This window comes from Cryptosporidium sp. chipmunk genotype I (assembly GCF_004936735.1).
Source record: "Cryptosporidium sp. chipmunk genotype I strain 37763 chromosome Unknown contig_10, whole genome shotgun sequence".
Taxonomy (NCBI): domain Eukaryota; phylum Apicomplexa; class Conoidasida; order Eucoccidiorida; family Cryptosporidiidae; genus Cryptosporidium; species Cryptosporidium sp. chipmunk genotype I.
The window spans coordinates 359,669-378,138 of NW_027125596.1; the positions used below are offsets into that span (position 1 = coordinate 359,669).

Here is an 18,470-nt window from a genome sequence, read left to right on the forward strand (position 1 = left end):
TAATACAATTTTTGAAAGTAGAAGGAAATATAATAAACATGAAGTTAATATTATACATATTATTTTTGGTGCAAATTTCTTATATTAAGGTTGGATATGCTTTGAATGTTGAAAACTCAATACATATTCAAGAAAGCTCTCTCCAGTCAAAAGCTTCGACCAAAGATTCACTAAAGTCTATGGAATCCCCAGCGCCAAATATAAATATACCTTTGGATGGAAATTCTACAGATACTAACATATTGAATGCACTGGCTGCAGTCCTACCGCTGACATCAACTTCCAACTCCCCTGATGTAAAAGATAAGCAGGCATCTGATCTATCTTATTTTGAACCCAAAGTGCTTTATACAACGATTCCTATAATTGTTGTATGTATGATTGGTATTGCAGTGTTAGCGGAACTGTTTGGAGACGGGTTCGAGTCAGGAAAGTAAGTTTTAATTATTTCATACGTTTATTTTTCAAATCTTAATTTTTTATTACTTTAGGAGGAGATTATCAATGATACCAGAATCTGTTAAAAGAAGAGGGAGAGCATCAATCTAGAGTGTAGATAGGAAGTTTTACCTGTACTTTTTACTATTCCTAAATAGTAATATAAGCAATTTCTAGAATAAGACATTTTAAATCTATTGTGTGATGAATTCTCTTATAGACTTTTTCAAATTTATGAATTTCTCTTTACCTTCTAATATATCTCCATATGGTGAACACTGAAAATAGCTTAGACATGCTTTTATGTTTCGGGTATGATAGCTTTTAAGTTTTTCTGTTAACCTGAACATTTCATTTTGAACTTTCATGTCAGATTCAATGCAATCTTTCCATTCGCAAAGAAAGTCTAATAGAATATCAACAGAAATCCCCGAACTTAAGCTTCCAATAATACTTAAATAAGTCATTTCACTATGGGTTTCACTGAACTTAGAAAGACGAGCATAAATTTCATCAATCCCACTTTGTATTTGGCTAATTTCATGCATCTTTTCTAATGCAATACTTTTTGAATGATTTAGTTGTTCCTGAATGGCCTCGGCAGTGCCAGAAATGTAACCTTGATTCAAACTAAACATATTTAAGCACAGGCATGACTTTTGATTAACATATGTAGATTCTATTTTCAGTGCAGAGTATTTTTGTACCGATTTTTGGAGTTCTAACCTGTGTTTCGACCATACTTCGATAAGTCTCAGAAGATCAATCAAAGGGTTGTAGAGAAGCCTTCTAACTTCACAACTAACTGGGTGCATTGGCACCTATTTCATCTCGAGAATAATAACCTCTTTTTCATTTGAAGGCAAAAGGGTTAATTGTCGGTAAGGAACTAAAGTATTAAATGATTTGTTGGCGCCAAAACTGAGGATAAAATGGTAATTATGCAAGGAGCAATATTAAATTATTAAAGACGAATATTTTAAATTTGTACAAGTGGGAAAACAGTAAAAGGAATAAAAGGTTCTATTGGATTAAAGAAAGAGATTCTTGTTTTGATCCCAAGATGCATCAAACAGGAGCAAGGGGAGTGGGTAGGTCTGGAATTACATCTGTTCAATGCTTGAGTAGGATTCTGCGCGAATATAGAGAGATACAGAAAGAGCCTAGCTCATACTGGTGTGCATTTCCAATAAATATGGATGAGCCGTATGAGTGGCATTTCACTATTAAAGGGCCAGCAGGAACCGAATTTGAGGGGGGAATGTATCATGGGAGAATAATACTACCACACTCGTATCCATTTTCGCCTCCATCTTTAATGATGTTAACGGGAAATGGACGTTTTGAGGTTGGGAAGAAAGTATGTCTTAGTGCTAGCAACTACCATCCTGAACTTTGGCAGCCTGCTTGGGGAATCAGAACGATGCTGGACGCTTTACATGCCTTCTTTCCAACGCCAGGAGAAGGAGCAATACATTCTTTGGATTGGAGTCCTGAGATTAGGAAGAAGCTGGCTAAAGATAGCGTTAGCTGGCGCTGTGCTACTTGCCAGGAAACAAATATGGAAGCTCTTTCCCGTCTTTCTCCAGAAGATCAAGCTACTAGTTCTAAAGAATCTATAACTCACAGTGAAAATCCTTTAATTAAGCACATAAATAAGTGTATAAGTGAATCAAAAACTGCTGAAAAGAATGACAAAAAAGATAGAGATACTGAGAAAATTTCAGATAAAGAGGATGAACATGAAAACACTGAGAACAACCAGAAATCTGATATAAATGAATCAAATAACTTGGATGTTGTAAAAAAGGATGAGTCTTACAGCTTGCACAATGAAAGCCAGTCCAACTCAGAATCTGTTTCACCAAAACAGCATTCAAGGACTGCCGAGATCCCTTTAAACAGACTTCCCCCAAAGATTACCCAGCAGAGCATTGCTTGGAGCCTTTTACTTGTAAAAAAGCCTTCGAATATTCTCGAGGGAGTGGCAACTTTAATTGATTTACTTATTGGTATTTTACTGATCACGATACTTTTACTTTTTTTCAGACTATTTTCTACTTTTATACTATAAAATAGAGTATATATTATATTTTTGGCAAGGCTCCCATTAACTCTATTTTGTTTTAATTATTCTTTTATACTCGAATATTTTATTGTCGCCATATAGATGTACATATACTTAACTTACTTTGCTTAGCTGATGAAAATTTATGAATTCATTTAATAGAGAGAATCAGAGTGTAAAGTGTGAATCAAATATGTTTTGTAAAGTTAAACTTTGCCGTTTTTTCTAATTACATTTTCTTTATAGCTACAGTAACAGGGTTGGCGCCAAATTGTGAGGCAAAATCTTGAAAATTTATAGGATTATATGGTTGAACATATAATTGAAAATGTTAGAGGAAGACTACGATAAGGTTGTACAGCTATTTTTGGAGTGGTTTGGAATGACACATTTAGAAAATGAAGAGTTTAAAAGGTCTAATCAGGATTTAGAGATGCTACAACAAATGGTTATTCCAACCATAAACAAAACGTTTAAAAAGGTAATAGCAACTTACAATGAACTTATAGAACTATGTATGAACTCAGAAAAAAGTAAAAAGATTTCTCAAAAGAGAGAAGAAACGGAAAGAGCCTACAGACAAAATTTCAGATTCTTGGTATTTACAACAAAACTTTTTCTACTTTTTATTCAAGAAATGTGTGGTGGAATTGTCAGAGAAAATGAATATGGAGGAGAGCAGTCCATAAAAAGTCTCTCAATCAAAGTTATTCACGAGCTTTTGGGGTCTCCTGGAACAAAAGAGTGTATCATATTTTTATTGGACTTGGCCTTATTGCAAGATAATAAGTTGCTATCCGATCAACTATTTGATTACTTGGTGGAATTTCCTAATAGTATTCAAAAGGAGTGTTACCTAGTAAGAAAAAAGCTTATAGAATCTGCTGATCGTTCATTTAATCACCAGTTATTGCCAATAACTAATAACTTCGAATGCTCTAATTATTTTATGGGATTGTCAGATAAGGAAGAATCTATTGTAGTAATACTTTTCAAGGTTAGGAACTTGATGAGAAACCTTTGGAAGGTTGACAAAAGCTACATTGACTTAATGGTGTGGTGGCGAAAAAACTATATGGAATTTGTCGGTTCTATTAAAAGCCTTCAAGTCTCCGAGCTTTATGACCAATTGGAAAATACCAGAATTGAAGACCTCCCTATTTCAGCATTTTTTCAATCTAACGAGTATTGGGAGCTATCAACTCTTTGTGGAATGACGGGATTCGTTTTGTATATAACTCATCAGTCTATTGTGGATGGGAACGAACAAGTTGAGGAAGTGGTAACTTCATTTCACTTTGAGAATCAAGGCTATTCTGTTTCTGAGCTAGTCAAAGAAGCTATTAAATTCTCAATTTTATCAATTTTGCTTGACCCTGCAAACTATAAAGCTGCTTGGATTCTTAGCCTGCTGCATCTATCTTCAACAGATCACTTCTCTCTTGTATATTCCTTAAAGTTTATTAGATTAGCAATCAATTTGAACCCTTCATTCGATGATTCTTGGGTCTTATACTCTCTGCTCTGGACTAGCAGTATACAATATGATGCCTGCAATCTAGTACCTTTAATTGGTAGTTCCGAATTACCTAAATCTGAAGGAATTGAGAATGAAGATTTTACCTATGATAGCTTGAGAAAAATATCTCCTATTTCAATTACTAGCAAAATCATTTCACTTGCATCAAAAAACAACAATCTTAAGATTCCACTCAAATTTATATATATTGGTTACAATATTTTCCAAATACTTAGGGATAGGGAAAGCAATGATGACTTATGTTACGGGGTCATTTCTGATATGCTGGAGTTAAACCAGTGGCTTTCTCAACAAAAAATTCTAAGAGAAAAGGAAGTTGAGCTTGAAAGACCAACAAGCATATCTAGCGTCGGTGCTTCTCCATCAAATAAGAGCAGGAAAAATAAAGAGGTTAAAGCTTTTTATTTAGAACAGGTTGGAAAGCCTACTCCAGAATTGGATTCAGATTTTTCACCCTTAATCACTCATCCACTTTTGTTTAAGCTTCAACTACTCATTTGGAGCTTGAAACTAAAACAATTCTTTAATAATGATGGGGTCCACATTTGCAGTGAGTTTATAACTAATCAGCTTGATGAATTTTTCCTACTTCAAAAGGAAACGTTAAAGAGAGATTTAGATATACTGGATGAACTTCATATAGATACACATGTCAGGACTTACATAAAAATGCAAATAAATAAGTTTTCTGTGGTACTAAATAATTACAAGTTACAAGAATCTAGTCTCTTAGAGACTTCAGTCTACTCCAATGGACAAGAACATAGTGATTATTTAAACAATCAATTGTTTTCTCAAGTTAAGTCCAAGCCTTTGTTTGAAACTGATCTGATTGACTGGAAAATAGTGCTTTCTCCCGTTCACAGCTTATATTAAAAAAAATGTGATTTTGAATTTAAAATATTATGACCTTTTTTTTTAATATGGGAATTTAAAGCATTAAACACGGTAAATTTAAACTCATTAAAAAATATAACTCAAATAATAAGATGGGGCTTAAATTCAAAATTGACTTGAAAAAGTTCATTCATCAAATGAAAAAAGCTCCGAGCCTAAAAGACTGGATGGGTTACCATGAGTATCAAAGATGCACTCATTAATGCTAGTAAAGTTGTTACTCCAACCTTTCTGTAAACCAGATCTCAGCATATGGAGTATACCTGTAAGATTGTTTCCGTCGAATGCATTTTTGGGAAACTGCTTATATTCTTCAATACTTGGCGAAATGTAGTATCTCAAATTAATTTTTGGATACCTACATAAAATATTCTTTAATAGCTTCAATCCTCTGACTTGAGAGTGGAGAATGGAAAAACTTCTTGACAATAACTTTGTGAAAGTTATTTCTTGACTTTCAGTGCTGGGTTCCTCATCATTAACTTTTGATCCTGTGTCTGGAAAAGTCTCAATTGCATCAATAACTACATCTTCTTGTCTTTTTGCAAGACCTAATTTGAAACAAGCTTGAATAGAATGCTCGATGTTCATATTCATAACGACACCACCATCCATGTAATGGGATCCATTTATAAGAACAGGTGAAAATGCACCTGGTACCGATGTAGAAGCAAGTGTAGCATTAATTAAATCAGGTAATTTTGTAGAGCTAGAATTCCATGAAATATATTCACCATCTTCATATCTCACAGCTGATACTAGCACTTCTCTTCTTTTAATTTTCAACGTACTGTTATTAGTCATTTCTCGTTTCATTTTAACATATGTATCATTTTTGAAAGGCTCAACTTGGTGACCAAAAGTATCATTTAGATAAAAATATAAGGGAGTATGATCACAGATTGAATTCCTAGGCTTTTTTTTTGATCCAAAAAGGCTTCCTATATACTGAGTAGCAAATTTGAGGACATTTTTCCAAATGGGAAGTGTACAGTCAGAAAGATAGTCTTGTCTAATGTTAGACCAAAGATTCCATAGATTATTAACGTAAGAAAACTCTTCTCCAGGCTCATGAAATAATCCAGCAAGAGCTAAGATTCCTCCAATAGACACGCCCCCTATGACATCCCATCTAAGAGTGTTGTTGTATTTGGTTATGTGTTGTCCCAACAAGCCTCTCAAAACTCCAGTTTGCCAGGCCCCTCTGTTCGCTCCTCCAGAAAGTAAAAGAACATAGCATTTGTCTTCCTTAGACCTATAGTAAAATTCTGGAATGTTCTGTAGTTGACAAATCATTTCAGAGGGAGTACTGAGGTAACTACTCAAATTTGAGTCAACAATGTTTGGAGAGTAACCTTCTTTTTCATACTGAGGAGTTAACAGCTTATATATCACACTATTATTGTTTCTAATAGCAATTTCCTCAAAGAGATATTGAGCCCTTTCAATTTCCTGTGTAAAGTTACTAAAGAGTTTGCGTCTTTCAACTTCACCATCATTACGAAACCTAAATTTGAACGCCTCAGTTACGACAAGTTGATAAATTAAAAAAAAAAAAAGTACCAAATGTACACCCTCCATGTCCTCAACAGCTTAATAAAACCTAACTCTATGAAATTCACTATTCAGCCTGTTCGACTACTTTTATTAGAAAAAATAACCTCTCAAAACTTAGGCGCGCATCTAATAATATACGTATATAGGTACCTGAATACGAAAATAAAAAAAATAAACAGAGATTAAAGAGTTTCTTTAAGATATTGAATTATGAGCAGGTGTTTATCGAATGTGAACGGATGGAGGACATTGATCATTTCAATTATCTTATTTGTAATATCTTTAAATCATGGTTTGACACGTAAATTAAACTTTTATGCCAGAGCTATCCCATTGAAGAAAACAGAGCTACTTTCAACGGAACAGTGCCACCAGGTTTACAACAAGATTGAATCTTTGACTATAAGCTTTCTATTTGATAAGCAACGGGAGATTTGCAAAAGTAGGCACAACTCAGACAAATCATGGCACAAAAAGTTACTTAAGGCAGCTCAACCTCCATACTTGGAATTTCACAATGAGATTTATCCGTCGAAAATGAACTTAGAAATGGAGTATCTCGCTAAGAACAACAGATCTGCTATGCTTTCCAGTATGGGAACAGGAGATGACCATTCTAAATGCTTTATTTTAGGTTTTTCAGGTTATGGAAATAGAGGAATGTGGTCAGCAGCTGTGGCTAAAGGACTTGCATTTCAGTTTTTTGACAATAACGTACCTCTAAGATGGGATGTAGTGGCTGGAATTTCATCTGGAGGGTTTAATGCTTTGGTATCGTCCCACTTTGTACCGGGTGGTAGCAGAATTAATACTTCATTCCAAAGTGATTCAGGTTTATCTAACCCCACAAAATCAGCACATGCACTTTCGAATAATACATTTGTTTTCAACGACACAAGCAGTAGAGAAGATGATATTATTTGTTCAAATAATGATAAGGACATTAAACTAGAGTTTTGGTTCAATCTTGGAAGGAATAAGAAAAGTACAAACTGTTATTCTAATCCAAAAGATATTAAAATTAGTGAAATTTATAATTCTGGAGATTCTAAAAAAATAGAAAATGAATTAAGCTTTACCAATTATCTATATGAAATCTACATGAGAGCCAACCCAAATATTATTAATGATAATTGTTTGGTTCCGACGTCTCAAGATTCAACTAGATGGTGGTCAACCATTCTTCATACGTTTACTAATCTTGGAAAGAAGCCAATTAGTAGCTTTTGCACCATGAGAGGATGGAAAAAGTTTTATAGGGATTCCATGCTTAAGCTTATGAGCAAGAGAAGGGAGGCTCTGGTGAGTGCTTCGAGGCTTTTTGATGGAACTCTAATTCACTGGAGCTTGCAATACATTATTTCTCAAATTCACAACAGAAATATTAGACAAGAAAAAAATAATAATTCTAGTGAAGCAGACATTGAATGGATAGAGATTTCAGAAGATGATGCTTCCATACTTGCAGATATTGCAACAGCGAGTAATGCAGTATCTGGGGTTTACATGCCAATCAAAGTTAACAATGAATACTTTGTATGGGGAGGAATGAGGGGAGAGGCGAATCTTGAAGCTGCAATAGAAAGATGTAAAGAAATTAAACCTGGAATTGAAGAGGAAGATATAGTTGTAGACTTTATTACTGGGTCTTATTATAGAGAGGAGATTTTCTTATCAGGATCTTACGTTGAGCTACTGGGAAAAGAAAACTACTTTGGTAAAATCTTTAGAAGAATTAAAAACTTCTTTCACAAAACAAATGATTATGCTAGGCCAGACCCTCCTCAGCTGTTTGAACTATTTAACAGAGCTTGGGAATTCGTCACTGCCTCTTCCAGGGGAATGTTTCCAATCAAAGCACTAAAAAGAAAATATCCAAAGGTTAAGCTAAGATTCATTATCAGGCCAAAAACACTTAGGTTTTTCCCTAAGAGCTCTTATTTCTTCCCTGAATATAAAGACAAGCTTCTGATAATGACTGATGGATACTACATGGGATATAATGCTATCATTATTGATTCCGATTCAATAGAAATAAAAAATTCAGTATAATCATAGATATTTCTAGAAATAAAACGAATTTTCAAAAAGCAAAATAAAAAACTAGTATATAATATAAAAATTACTTATAGACTTTATTTTACGTGAAATACTGACATAAAACCTTTCTGTTTCTTAAAGATTTTTTTTCTTTTTTTTACTTATCATAAAGAGACACGTTACCTATGATAACAGCATACCGGCATGCCGGCATTGCATTAAAAAAAAAAACCAAAAATTAAGAAAAATTGCACCCATAAAATACTAACTAAATCAGCCAAAACCACAATCTTTTTTAAATTGAAAAATTGAAGGTATTATTGAATAATCTTTTCAAAACATCTGGAGACTGAAGATAGATGTGAATAGCATAATTAAAAAATTTTGCTTTTACTGATATAACTTAATAGTATAACATTGGGGATATTTTCAATAAGATGGCAGTCTCTACAGGTGGAGAAATCTCGTTGATTTCTTCTTTTGCATTAGTCTGTTCAGCATCCATTGGAACTGGAGTGCTGATTCTTAGTTACGGAGTGATGCAGGCAGGCCTTGCACTTGGTAGTATTTTTATGGTCCTTGCTTCAATATGTGGATCTTTGACGGAGTCTATCATAATTGTCTCAGCATTGAAACTTAATGCAAGAAGTTTGGCAAGTCTGATAGCAAGAGCAGTTGCATACTCTGTAATTAGGAAGAAGAGACAGATAATGAAGAGAAGATGTGCATACACAAAAGCTGAACAAGGAGAAGGCAGTTTTATTAATGACTCCAATAGTGAATCTAGCATTAGAAATAAGAACTTTGGCAAGAAAGCTGTAGGAAGTCGCAAAAAGTTAGGTAAGAGTGTCGTGGAGGAGGATCAAGCCACTCTTTTAAATTATCCAAGCGAGAAGAGTAATCAAGGACACGCAAATTGGAGCGAAGTTTCAGATATGGAAAGTACAGTTAGCGACTTGGACTGTGTAAGAAATGTATTGATAAACAATTCATTACTTTTTGATGATTTCAGACAGGAATTAAAGAAAAAACTAATGTTTCATTCCAGGTTACTGAATGCACTAGTAATCATTTCGATTGGCTATTGTATACCAACATACTTTATCTTGTTCACAGATTATGTAGAGGAGCTTTTAATTCAGTTGATACACATCCTCTCTATCGAATTCGCAGACTCAAGTTCAGTTTTGGGGATAATCTCTTTTATATACTCAATTAACAATAAATTAGCCCTTAATTTTGTTTGCTTTATTCTGGTACTTTATGCATCCTATCAACCTGACATCTCCAAAATAGCAAAGCTGGGGTTCCTCTCCCTATTTTCATTCATAATCTTTCTGCTTGCTGTGCTATACAGGTACTTCATTTCCCCTTTTGATGGATTTATGGGAACTCCAGCTGAGAATTATGAAATTGGGCCTCATATGGGTATTTTTCAAGCTTCTAAAGTATTCAACTATGCGATTTATTGCTTTTACTCCCATTTAATTTGTATTCAAGCTATTACATCTGTGAAAAATATAACTTACAAGAAGGGAATCTTCATAGCAGTTGGTACATCAGCATTAATGTTGTTTATTTGCTTATCTCTCTCAACAGTCCTAAACTTCACTTTTGGTACCGCACTTCTTCCAAATCCTACTTTGAATTACTCTCCGCTTGACTCAGCAATTGCTCTTGCTAGATTTGTATCTGCATTAACAATGCTTGTAGTTATTCCAATGCATGTAATTCCATTCATTGATTCCATTTTGAATGTATACTTCCTTGACAGATTCGCTGAAGAGATGGTTGAGGAGGTTGAAGAAGCTATGGTTTTATGCGACCAAAATTCAGAAGCAAACAAAAGTAGACACAGTCAGCATAGTGTCAGCTCGTACTTTACACTCTTTGAAGACAGCCCTAAATCACAATCTACTAAGTGTGGAAAAAAGCAGGTGAATCTGCACAGAGAAAGCCATTCATCCATAAAATCATGCTTTAACAGGTTCATCCACTCTAATAATTTTAGGGTGATTTCAACCTTTATATTCCTGCTTTTCTGCATATTATTTGCTCTTTTGGCAAAGAATGCTGCTCAGTATATTGAGCTTTTTGCGGGATTTATAGATACCTTCATAATCATTTTATACCCATTATATATCTATATAAATATCTGGATGCACAGGATGCCGCTTGCTACGAATACTCTAATTATTGGTTACCTTATATTCTACGAAATATGTGCACTAACTGCTGGCATTTATACCGTGTATGAGCATGCTCTCCATATTCATTGATTTACTACGGTACAGACGCTAAACCAATATTCGTGATTTTAACAAATATACTTAAATCAATAGATGTTTCTTACATTCTAAGACCATAGATCACAATTATGGCTTAAAAATTTAAATCTTCAAATTTCTTATTCTTTTTATTTAACTTATTTTTTTCTGGGTGTTTTTCCCATTTTTTACCCCTCACTATGTGCATTATTTATTTTTTGGGAAATAAATTGAGAGGAGTTGGCGCCTAAAGGTTAAATATGTTGGAGGTATTTATGAAATGGTATTTATATTATTAAAATATAGTATAGAAAATGAAATAAATAATTTGGAAAGACATATAAGCAATATACAGTTAATTAAACTAAATGTTGGTATAAATTAAATAGTAATAATAATTAAATAATTAATATTAGAGTAAAATAAAGAAGATCTTGACTGGCCCATATACCGAACCACTTTTTTAGCGTAAAAACTCCAGAAAAAGTAATAAGTACATTAGTTGTATTTGTAATTAAATTAAGCTGTTAGAATGTCTGTTCAGAATACTGAGGAATTAGTAGATTATGAGGAGGAGGAGACCACAACAAGAATCGAGGAGGAGTCTAGAGCAGATGAGGGATCTAAGGTAGGCAGAGGTAATTATGTAGCTATTCACGCCTCCGGATTTAGGGACTTCTTCTTGAAGCCTGAATTAATTAGAGCCATAGGAGATGCAGGGTTTGAGCATCCTTCCGAGGTGCAACACGAGACAATTCCTCATGCTATCACAGGTGTTGACATTTTATGTCAAGCCAAATCTGGAATGGGAAAGACAGCAGTTTTTGTTTTGTCGATTCTTCAGCAATTAAATCCTGATGAGGAAAGTAAGAATGTTGAATGTATTTGTATTGGCCATACTAGGGAATTAGCTTTCCAGGTAAAGAATGAGTTCGATAGATTTTCAAAATACCTTAAGAATGTGAAGCCTCAAGTAGTTTATGGAGGCATCCCCATACAAAAAGACATTGATATGCTTTCAAACTCTACACCAAATATCCTGATTGGTACCCCTGGAAGAATAATCGCATTAATTAGACAGAAGAAATTAGTAACTGAGGGTATTGCTCATTTTGTCTTGGACGAATGCGACAAGTGTTTGGAGTCTCTTGACATGAGAAAGGACGTCCAGGAGATTTTTATGAGTACTCCAAGAAAGAAACAGGTAATGATGTTCAGTGCTACAATGACAAAGGATATTAGAGATGTATGCAGGAAGTTTATGCAGAATCCTGTTGAGATTTTCGTTGATGACGAGACTAAGTTAACATTACATGGTTTACTACAGTACTATGTAAAGTTGGGTGAATCCGAAAAGAATAGAAAGCTAAACGATTTACTTGATCAATTAGAGTTTAACCAGGTGATTATCTTTGTTAAGAGTGTCTCGAGAGCCCAAGCACTTCATAAGCTTTTAACAGAATGTAGCTTTCCATCAATTTGTATTCATGCAGCTCTTAGTCAGCAAGAAAGAATTTCAAGATATCAACAATTTAAGAACTTTGAGAAGAGAATCATGGTAGCAACAGACTTATTCGGAAGAGGTATTGATATTGAGAGAGTCAATATTGTAATTAATTACGATATGCCAGAAAACACAGATTCTTATCTTCATAGAGTTGGAAGAGCCGGTAGATTTGGCACAAAGGGCCTCGCAATTACGATGGTTTCTTCTCAAACAGACTCTCAAGTACTCAACGATGTACAGAGCAGATTCGAAGTCAACATTGCTGAAATGCCAAACCAAATTGATACTTCTTCATATATCAATCAGTAAACTTTTTACTGACTATAGTCAAAATTCCAAAGCATAAATCTCATGGATTAACTCTCTCTGAAGATAATCTCTATGGTGATTTTTTTTTTTAAAAAGCAAATACGTCAAATCACTTTTTTGCTTTTTTGAATCAATAGTGCTATTTACTGATGGAAATATCACAATGCTGACTCAATTCATCTTAAATACTAATTAATCAAACTATATTTGGCCATTTGCTGCTTGGGAATGGCATCTCACCTACTATTACATTTTCCCATAGTGCCAATTTGCTATTCTTCTTTAGTTGTATAGCTAAAAAGACTACAAAGAATTTCAAAGTGGTAGTGAATTATTATATTGAGAATGGGAGGTAATAAAACGAAGGTTTAAAGATATAGATAGATGTTGAGAGATGCTGAGAAATATCGAAGAGATGATGAATGCATATTCTTTTTATCATACAACTAGCTCGTTTGAGTGGTGTTAACTCAATGACTAAAGTAGTTAAGGGTTTTGTCCGACCCAGCAAATTTGCCTTAAAAGTTTAATGACTGCCTTAAATTTCCATTTGATCAATTTGAGTTCTTCCTTCATCACTCAGCTTCCGTTTTATTCTTACAATTTTTAGTGTTATAGTTACCACAAAGATTTGCCGCCAAAACTTCTTGAATTTTTTTTCCACGTAAACTCGAGGTTTAGAATTTTTTATATGAAAATATGCAGAATTAAATAAGGGTCTTTCTCTGCCGAATTAAATTTTTGATTTTAAGGATCTTGAGTAAAAAGAAGAGTAGAAAAAAGATATTTAGGGATAAAATTGGAGATATGACATTTAGATTTTAATTTTTTTGAGATTAAGGTCAAAATTAAAAATGATTCCAGAAACTAGATTGGAGAGAGCAGTTTCATACACTGATATCTTGGATGAGAACCCAACTGTTTCAACTGAGTGCTCTAATTCTGAGATTTCCCCAGTTGCATCATGCAATAGATGTATTTCGGGAAAAGAAGGTTCGGAGAGAGAGGGTGTGCAAGATGACTATGATTATGAGGGAAATTTCTTGGATGTACCCAATTTGGAGTATGGAACTGATTCCTCTCTTTATCTGAATAACAAACAAGAAAATGCAGCGATATCCTGTATTTCATTGGTTTCAATGCTTATGTTCTCAATCTTTCTTTGTTATGCTGACAGAATTATCATGCCATCTTGCATTAAAAGCATAAGTGAGGAGTTCAGATTTAACAAATCTGACCAGGGATTTATCCTCGGACTTTTTTATGGAGGCTATATTTGGACTCAAATTGTAGGTGGATATATTTCAGATACAAGTAAATTAGGAGGAAAAGGTGTATTGTTCTTCGGAGTCATGTTCTGGAGTCTTTGCATGATATTTACTTCATTTCTTTCCTATCTAGGCATTACTGGCTTCATCATCTGTAGAATTTTTCTTGGAGTTGGAGAAGGAGTTTCTTTCCCGGCATTAAACTCTATTGTTGGCCACCATATACCTTCCAAATATTCTTCAACAGTAATCTCTATTATCATTGCAAGCTCATTTATCGGAGGAGGATTTGCCGCATTTGTTACTCCTCCGATGATACTATCACTCGGGTGGAGAGGTCCATTCTATATATTTGGACTAATTGGAGTTTTTTGGTCAATTGTTTGGCTTTTTTTAGACGTCAAAAGTCTGAGTTGGACAAATAAGCCAAGAATTTACGAGTTTTATGACATCAAGGAGAAAAATAATTTTGAAATTCAGCTTCAAGGCATTCAATCTAAGAAGAGATTATCATTTGAAAATAGTTCCAAGTACAAACCAAATACTGATTTATTTGAACAACTATCCATTGGAGCTGAGTATTTGAATAAACAAGAACTTGAAAATAAAAAGTCTTCTATTGAATATGACGTTGAGAATTTAAAGGAGAAAAAAAGCAGATATCAACAAATATTAAACTTTGCAAAAATGATTCTATTAAATAGGAGCATATTTGCTATAATTGTTGCTCAGTATTGTCATGGATGGACTCAGTTTGGTTTCGTTACTTGGATGCCAATATATTTCACAGATGTATGCAAAGTTAACTCAGCATACCTTGGATACTATACAACTCCGCCATGGGTTTTACAGGCATTTTTTGTCATATTTTTTGGGCTTCTAGCCGACAAACTTGTTTCCTTGTCAATTAAACCAATCTTTGTAAGGAAATTATTCCAATCTGTGAGCATGTTTGTTGGAGCAGGATGTCAGCTTTTATTGGTTATTCTTAATAATATGGGATTAACTTCTGCCTCTTACGCAATTATGGCAATTTCTTTAATGTTCATCTTCAATACTATGAGCGGAGGAGGAGTAACAGTATATCAATTTGATATTGCTCCAGAGTTCCCAGCAGTTGTTTACGCAATAGGTAATACATTTGGGACAATTGCAGGCCTGTTTTCTGTATCACTTACAGGACTTATTTTAAACAGATTTGAGGTTGATCTCCAGGTAATTGGAGATGAGTTAGACGAGTTTGTACTAATTGAAAGATGGAAATGGGTTTTGGCCATTTATGCGATCCACAATATAATTGGAGGACTTTTGTTTGTGTTCTTTGCCGATGAAAGACAAATTTCATTGAATCAACAAAGTAATAAAGAAAATGCTGATTTGGACCTCAGCATATCTAAAGATGAAAATATCGATGGAATATAGAGGAGCTAAGTACGTGCCTTTATATGTAATTATTATATATACTAAATGCATAGAGCTTCATTAGAATATAGAAAATATTACTAATAATTCAGACTAAGAAAAATTCATTGTATTAAATTTTTATATATTCTGTCTGTATTATTACCTCCTTTTCCTATTTGACAATGCAATTTGGTTTTTAATATAACAACCAAATCTGTATATTCTATAAGTTATCCAAGTCAAAAGTGACGATACTAGTAGTATCCAAATAACAAATACGGAATTGGTGCCGCAAATACCTACGGGAATTTCTAAATCTTCTGAGATTTTTGAGAATTCTTTCTCTAATGGCATCTTCTCTTCATTTTGTGAGGTTAAAGGTAGGCTAAAATCTTCTTCAGCCGCGACAGATGGATAGCAGTCATATAGAGAAGGTATAAAGTAGTTTAAGAACTTGAGCTTCCAAGGTCTGGAACATTGGCAAAAGCTCCAGTAGTAAAAGTAACATGAAAATTTTCCATTTTTATGTTTTGAACAGGAGTACATCATTACATTGCATCCTTTATTGACCATTTGTTCATTTTCTCTACATAAAGGCAAATTGTCGGAATTCTTTGTACTTGATATTATCTGAGAATATTCAGATCCAAACATCCCCTCAAGTACAAACTTGAGGGATTTTGTATATGCTTCAAAAAGTGCAAGAGTTTCACCCTGGGCATTTTCAGTTTGTTGGTTCATGCCAAGGCTTAAACTCTCATCCTTTTGCTTGGTGTCATCAGATTCACTTTCAATTACCTTTTTTGTTGCATCCAAAGATAATACACAGATAAAAACAACTAAAATGACGATTAACGAATAAACTCTTAGATATATCCTCGTACTTAACTGCATTTCTTATATATTGCTTTGATTACATCCACATCAAAATTAAATAGAAGAAAAAAACATATATATGCTCTCAAAATTATTTCTTTCCAAATTAGGCTAATACATTATTTATTTTAATCAGAGACTTATTTAGATTTAGCAATTCGCACTCTAAATTTCTTTTTTCTTTCTTTGTGGTTTATTCTATTCCATTTGTTCAATTTTATGTTGGATTTGGCGCCAAAACTGTAAGTGTATGCCGGTACTACATGCGTTCAATTGTGACGCTTGAAGGGAGAGGGGGGGAAGGTAATGCAAAGAGAAGATGAGTAAAAGATTACAAAACAAATATTGGGCAACTTTTGAGTCTTACTAGACTAATGTCACCATTATATATGACTATGTATTGTATAAATATTCAGTTAGTTGTTAATATAAGAATTGTGTAGGTCGGCTGCCTTAGAGTTAATAGAATTCAAGACGGATAGATATTTCTTCAGAGTTTTGAGACTTCTATGGAAATATTGTTGTTGCTCTTTTTGGACATTTCTATACAATAGAAGCGAAACAAGCAAGGAAGCAGTAAGGAAAAGCCATACACTGGTTAGGCTCTCTGGAGTTAAATCAAGAGAGACTGCACCATTATGGTGAATAGATTCATTATTGGAGAAAATACTGAACCCTGTATAATTAAAAGCCTGGAAAATAGCCACAGCTATCATTAGTATCGTGATAGACATTGAGGACTTTTTGTACAAATTTTTTTGTCTGCATAGATTTTCCCTATTTTTCTCAAGCTGTGTTTGTTTATATATAATAGACTTATTGTACTTAATTAGAGCCTGACAGTCATTTAATAGCGTTGCAATATCGTCTTGAACCTTCCTATCCACAACTCTTTCGATTTGATCAACAACTTCCAGGATTCTGTTTAGAGTGGGGAGACCATTACCTACTTGAGATGATTTGTCGAATGCTTGAGATTTACTAGATTTAACTCTAACATTAGTTGTATTTTGATTTTCAGAATTTGGGAGCAACTCCCCTAAAGATTGAATGGTCTTTATAGTTAGATATGTCCCATCCTTTGCACCTGCAATATAAATGGGAATTAAATCAAAGCCATGCTTAATTGTAATACTTGAACTAAGATTCTGGGCGACTTGGCACATTACCTTAATTCTGTCTTCTTCCGTAGGAATTTCATCAATTTTAGTTAATAGAAAGTTTGCCTTGTGAGGAACACTCTCTGCGAGATATTTTCCTAAACTCAAGAGTCTTTTACTCAAAGCCTGCCCTGAAGGGTCAATACATATCAAAACCAAGTCACACAAAGATAGTGCAATATCTTTAATTACATTATCTATATCAAAAGAATATATGGAATCACCATCTACTAATCCCGGAGTATCAATAAAGTTGATGCTTTGCAACCTTCCTTGACTAGAAGGAAAAGTCTTTACAGATAAGCTTGGAAGTAGACTTGGGTTTCTCTCCACAATTTCTCTGAGCTCTGGTAAAATCATTAAAGCTGTTTCACCACCAATTTCATTAATTTGTTTACCTGAAACCACAAATGATATTCCACAAGTTTCAATAGCCATCCCTGTCTTTTGTATATTTTCTTGTAGTAACCAATTAATTAGTGTACTTTTTCCCGCAGAAACATTTCCAATTATCATTACGGTGGCCTTCCTCCCTAATTTGGAAACTTTTAGGTTTAATTCTCTGCTTATTGAATATAGGCCTAGTCCTTCATCGTTATCCTCAATCTCCTCATCATCCCCTTCCATATCTTCCTCGTATTGATCCATAAATCTATCTAAATTATGGCTTTTACCTTTTTTTCTTCGCATATTACAGGTTCCTCCGGCTTTATATCCATTGTACAAGCCATATATCTAAAAAAAAAGGGAAAATATGAGTTAATTTTAAAAATTCATAAAACATCATTAGCCTGAATATAGCACAATTCCAGAACTAATAATGTTAATAATAATAGTAAAATTATTTTTAAACATACCTCATCCAGTATATATGCATTCAAATTACTACGCTGCTCATTGGGCTTTAATGCCAAGGACAGCTTCCCTTTATCTTGCATATCTTCCGGCCCTAATTAAATATAATGTATTTATTTCTTCTGTTCTTTCTAAAATATAACATGAAATATATTTATTTAATCTTTTATTGTTTTAATTAAGAATTTCTATTTTCTCTTACCCCACATGCTTTGCTTTATCTACATCACTTTTAAGCTATATATTTAAACAGTTCCCGCCTTTTGTGTGCATATAAATAAATT

The 18,470-nt window shown here is 33.8% G+C and overlaps 11 protein-coding genes across 11 annotated transcripts; 7 read left to right on the forward strand and 4 right to left on the reverse strand.

The window, feature by feature from the left end:
* Positions 1-38: 38 nt before the first annotated feature.
* On the forward strand, positions 39-437 carry ELE39_000137 (uncharacterized protein; the record flags this gene model as incomplete). The annotated part of the gene is made up of 1 exon (XM_067343161.1): positions 39-437. One exon carries the CDS (start codon positions 39-41, stop codon positions 435-437), a length of 399 nt encoding a protein of 132 aa, XP_067201095.1.
* Positions 438-632: 195 nt separating this feature from the next.
* On the reverse strand, positions 633-1,253 carry ELE39_000138 (uncharacterized protein; the record flags this gene model as incomplete). Its single annotated transcript, XM_067343162.1, has 1 exon — positions 633-1,253. One exon carries the CDS (start codon positions 1,251-1,253, stop codon positions 633-635), a length of 621 nt encoding a protein of 206 aa, XP_067201096.1.
* A 248-nt stretch (positions 1,254-1,501) lies between these two features.
* Positions 1,502-2,512, forward strand: ELE39_000139 (Ubc6p like ubiquiting conjugating enzyme E2; the record flags this gene model as incomplete). Its single annotated transcript, XM_067343163.1, has 1 exon — positions 1,502-2,512. One exon carries the CDS (start codon positions 1,502-1,504, stop codon positions 2,510-2,512), a length of 1,011 nt encoding a protein of 336 aa, XP_067201097.1.
* Positions 2,513-2,834: 322 nt separating this feature from the next.
* ELE39_000140 (uncharacterized protein) lies at positions 2,835-4,922 on the forward strand (the record flags this gene model as incomplete). The annotated part of the gene is made up of 1 exon (XM_067343164.1): positions 2,835-4,922. The coding sequence occupies one exon, from the start codon at positions 2,835-2,837 to the stop codon at positions 4,920-4,922; it is 2,088 nt and encodes a 695-aa protein (XP_067201098.1).
* Positions 4,923-5,069: 147 nt separating this feature from the next.
* Positions 5,070-6,524, reverse strand: ELE39_000141 (patatin-like phospholipase family; the record flags this gene model as incomplete). The annotated part of the gene is made up of 1 exon (XM_067343165.1): positions 5,070-6,524. The coding sequence occupies one exon, from the start codon at positions 6,522-6,524 to the stop codon at positions 5,070-5,072; it is 1,455 nt and encodes a 484-aa protein (XP_067201099.1).
* A 186-nt stretch (positions 6,525-6,710) lies between these two features.
* Positions 6,711-8,552, forward strand: ELE39_000142 (patatin-like phospholipase family; the record flags this gene model as incomplete). Its single annotated transcript, XM_067343166.1, has 1 exon — positions 6,711-8,552. One exon carries the CDS (start codon positions 6,711-6,713, stop codon positions 8,550-8,552), a length of 1,842 nt encoding a protein of 613 aa, XP_067201100.1.
* A 425-nt stretch (positions 8,553-8,977) lies between these two features.
* Positions 8,978-10,819, forward strand: ELE39_000143 (membrane with signal peptide plus 12x transmembrane domains; the record flags this gene model as incomplete). Its single annotated transcript, XM_067343167.1, has 1 exon — positions 8,978-10,819. One exon carries the CDS (start codon positions 8,978-8,980, stop codon positions 10,817-10,819), a length of 1,842 nt encoding a protein of 613 aa, XP_067201101.1.
* A 520-nt stretch (positions 10,820-11,339) lies between these two features.
* ELE39_000145 (DEAD (Asp-Glu-Ala-Asp) box polypeptide DDX39) lies at positions 11,340-12,623 on the forward strand (the record flags this gene model as incomplete). The annotated part of the gene is made up of 1 exon (XM_067343169.1): positions 11,340-12,623. The coding sequence occupies one exon, from the start codon at positions 11,340-11,342 to the stop codon at positions 12,621-12,623; it is 1,284 nt and encodes a 427-aa protein (XP_067201103.1).
* An 854-nt stretch (positions 12,624-13,477) lies between these two features.
* Positions 13,478-15,313, forward strand: ELE39_000146 (Na-dependent inorganic phosphate cotransporter with 12 transmembrane domains; the record flags this gene model as incomplete). Its single annotated transcript, XM_067343170.1, has 1 exon — positions 13,478-15,313. One exon carries the CDS (start codon positions 13,478-13,480, stop codon positions 15,311-15,313), a length of 1,836 nt encoding a protein of 611 aa, XP_067201104.1.
* A 141-nt stretch (positions 15,314-15,454) lies between these two features.
* ELE39_000147 (uncharacterized protein) lies at positions 15,455-16,189 on the reverse strand (the record flags this gene model as incomplete). The annotated part of the gene is made up of 1 exon (XM_067343171.1): positions 15,455-16,189. One exon carries the CDS (start codon positions 16,187-16,189, stop codon positions 15,455-15,457), a length of 735 nt encoding a protein of 244 aa, XP_067201105.1.
* Positions 16,190-16,587: 398 nt separating this feature from the next.
* ELE39_000148 (uncharacterized protein) lies at positions 16,588-18,021 on the reverse strand (the record flags this gene model as incomplete). Its single annotated transcript, XM_067343172.1, has 1 exon — positions 16,588-18,021. The coding sequence occupies one exon, from the start codon at positions 18,019-18,021 to the stop codon at positions 16,588-16,590; it is 1,434 nt and encodes a 477-aa protein (XP_067201106.1).
* Positions 18,022-18,470: the final 449 nt, after the last annotated feature.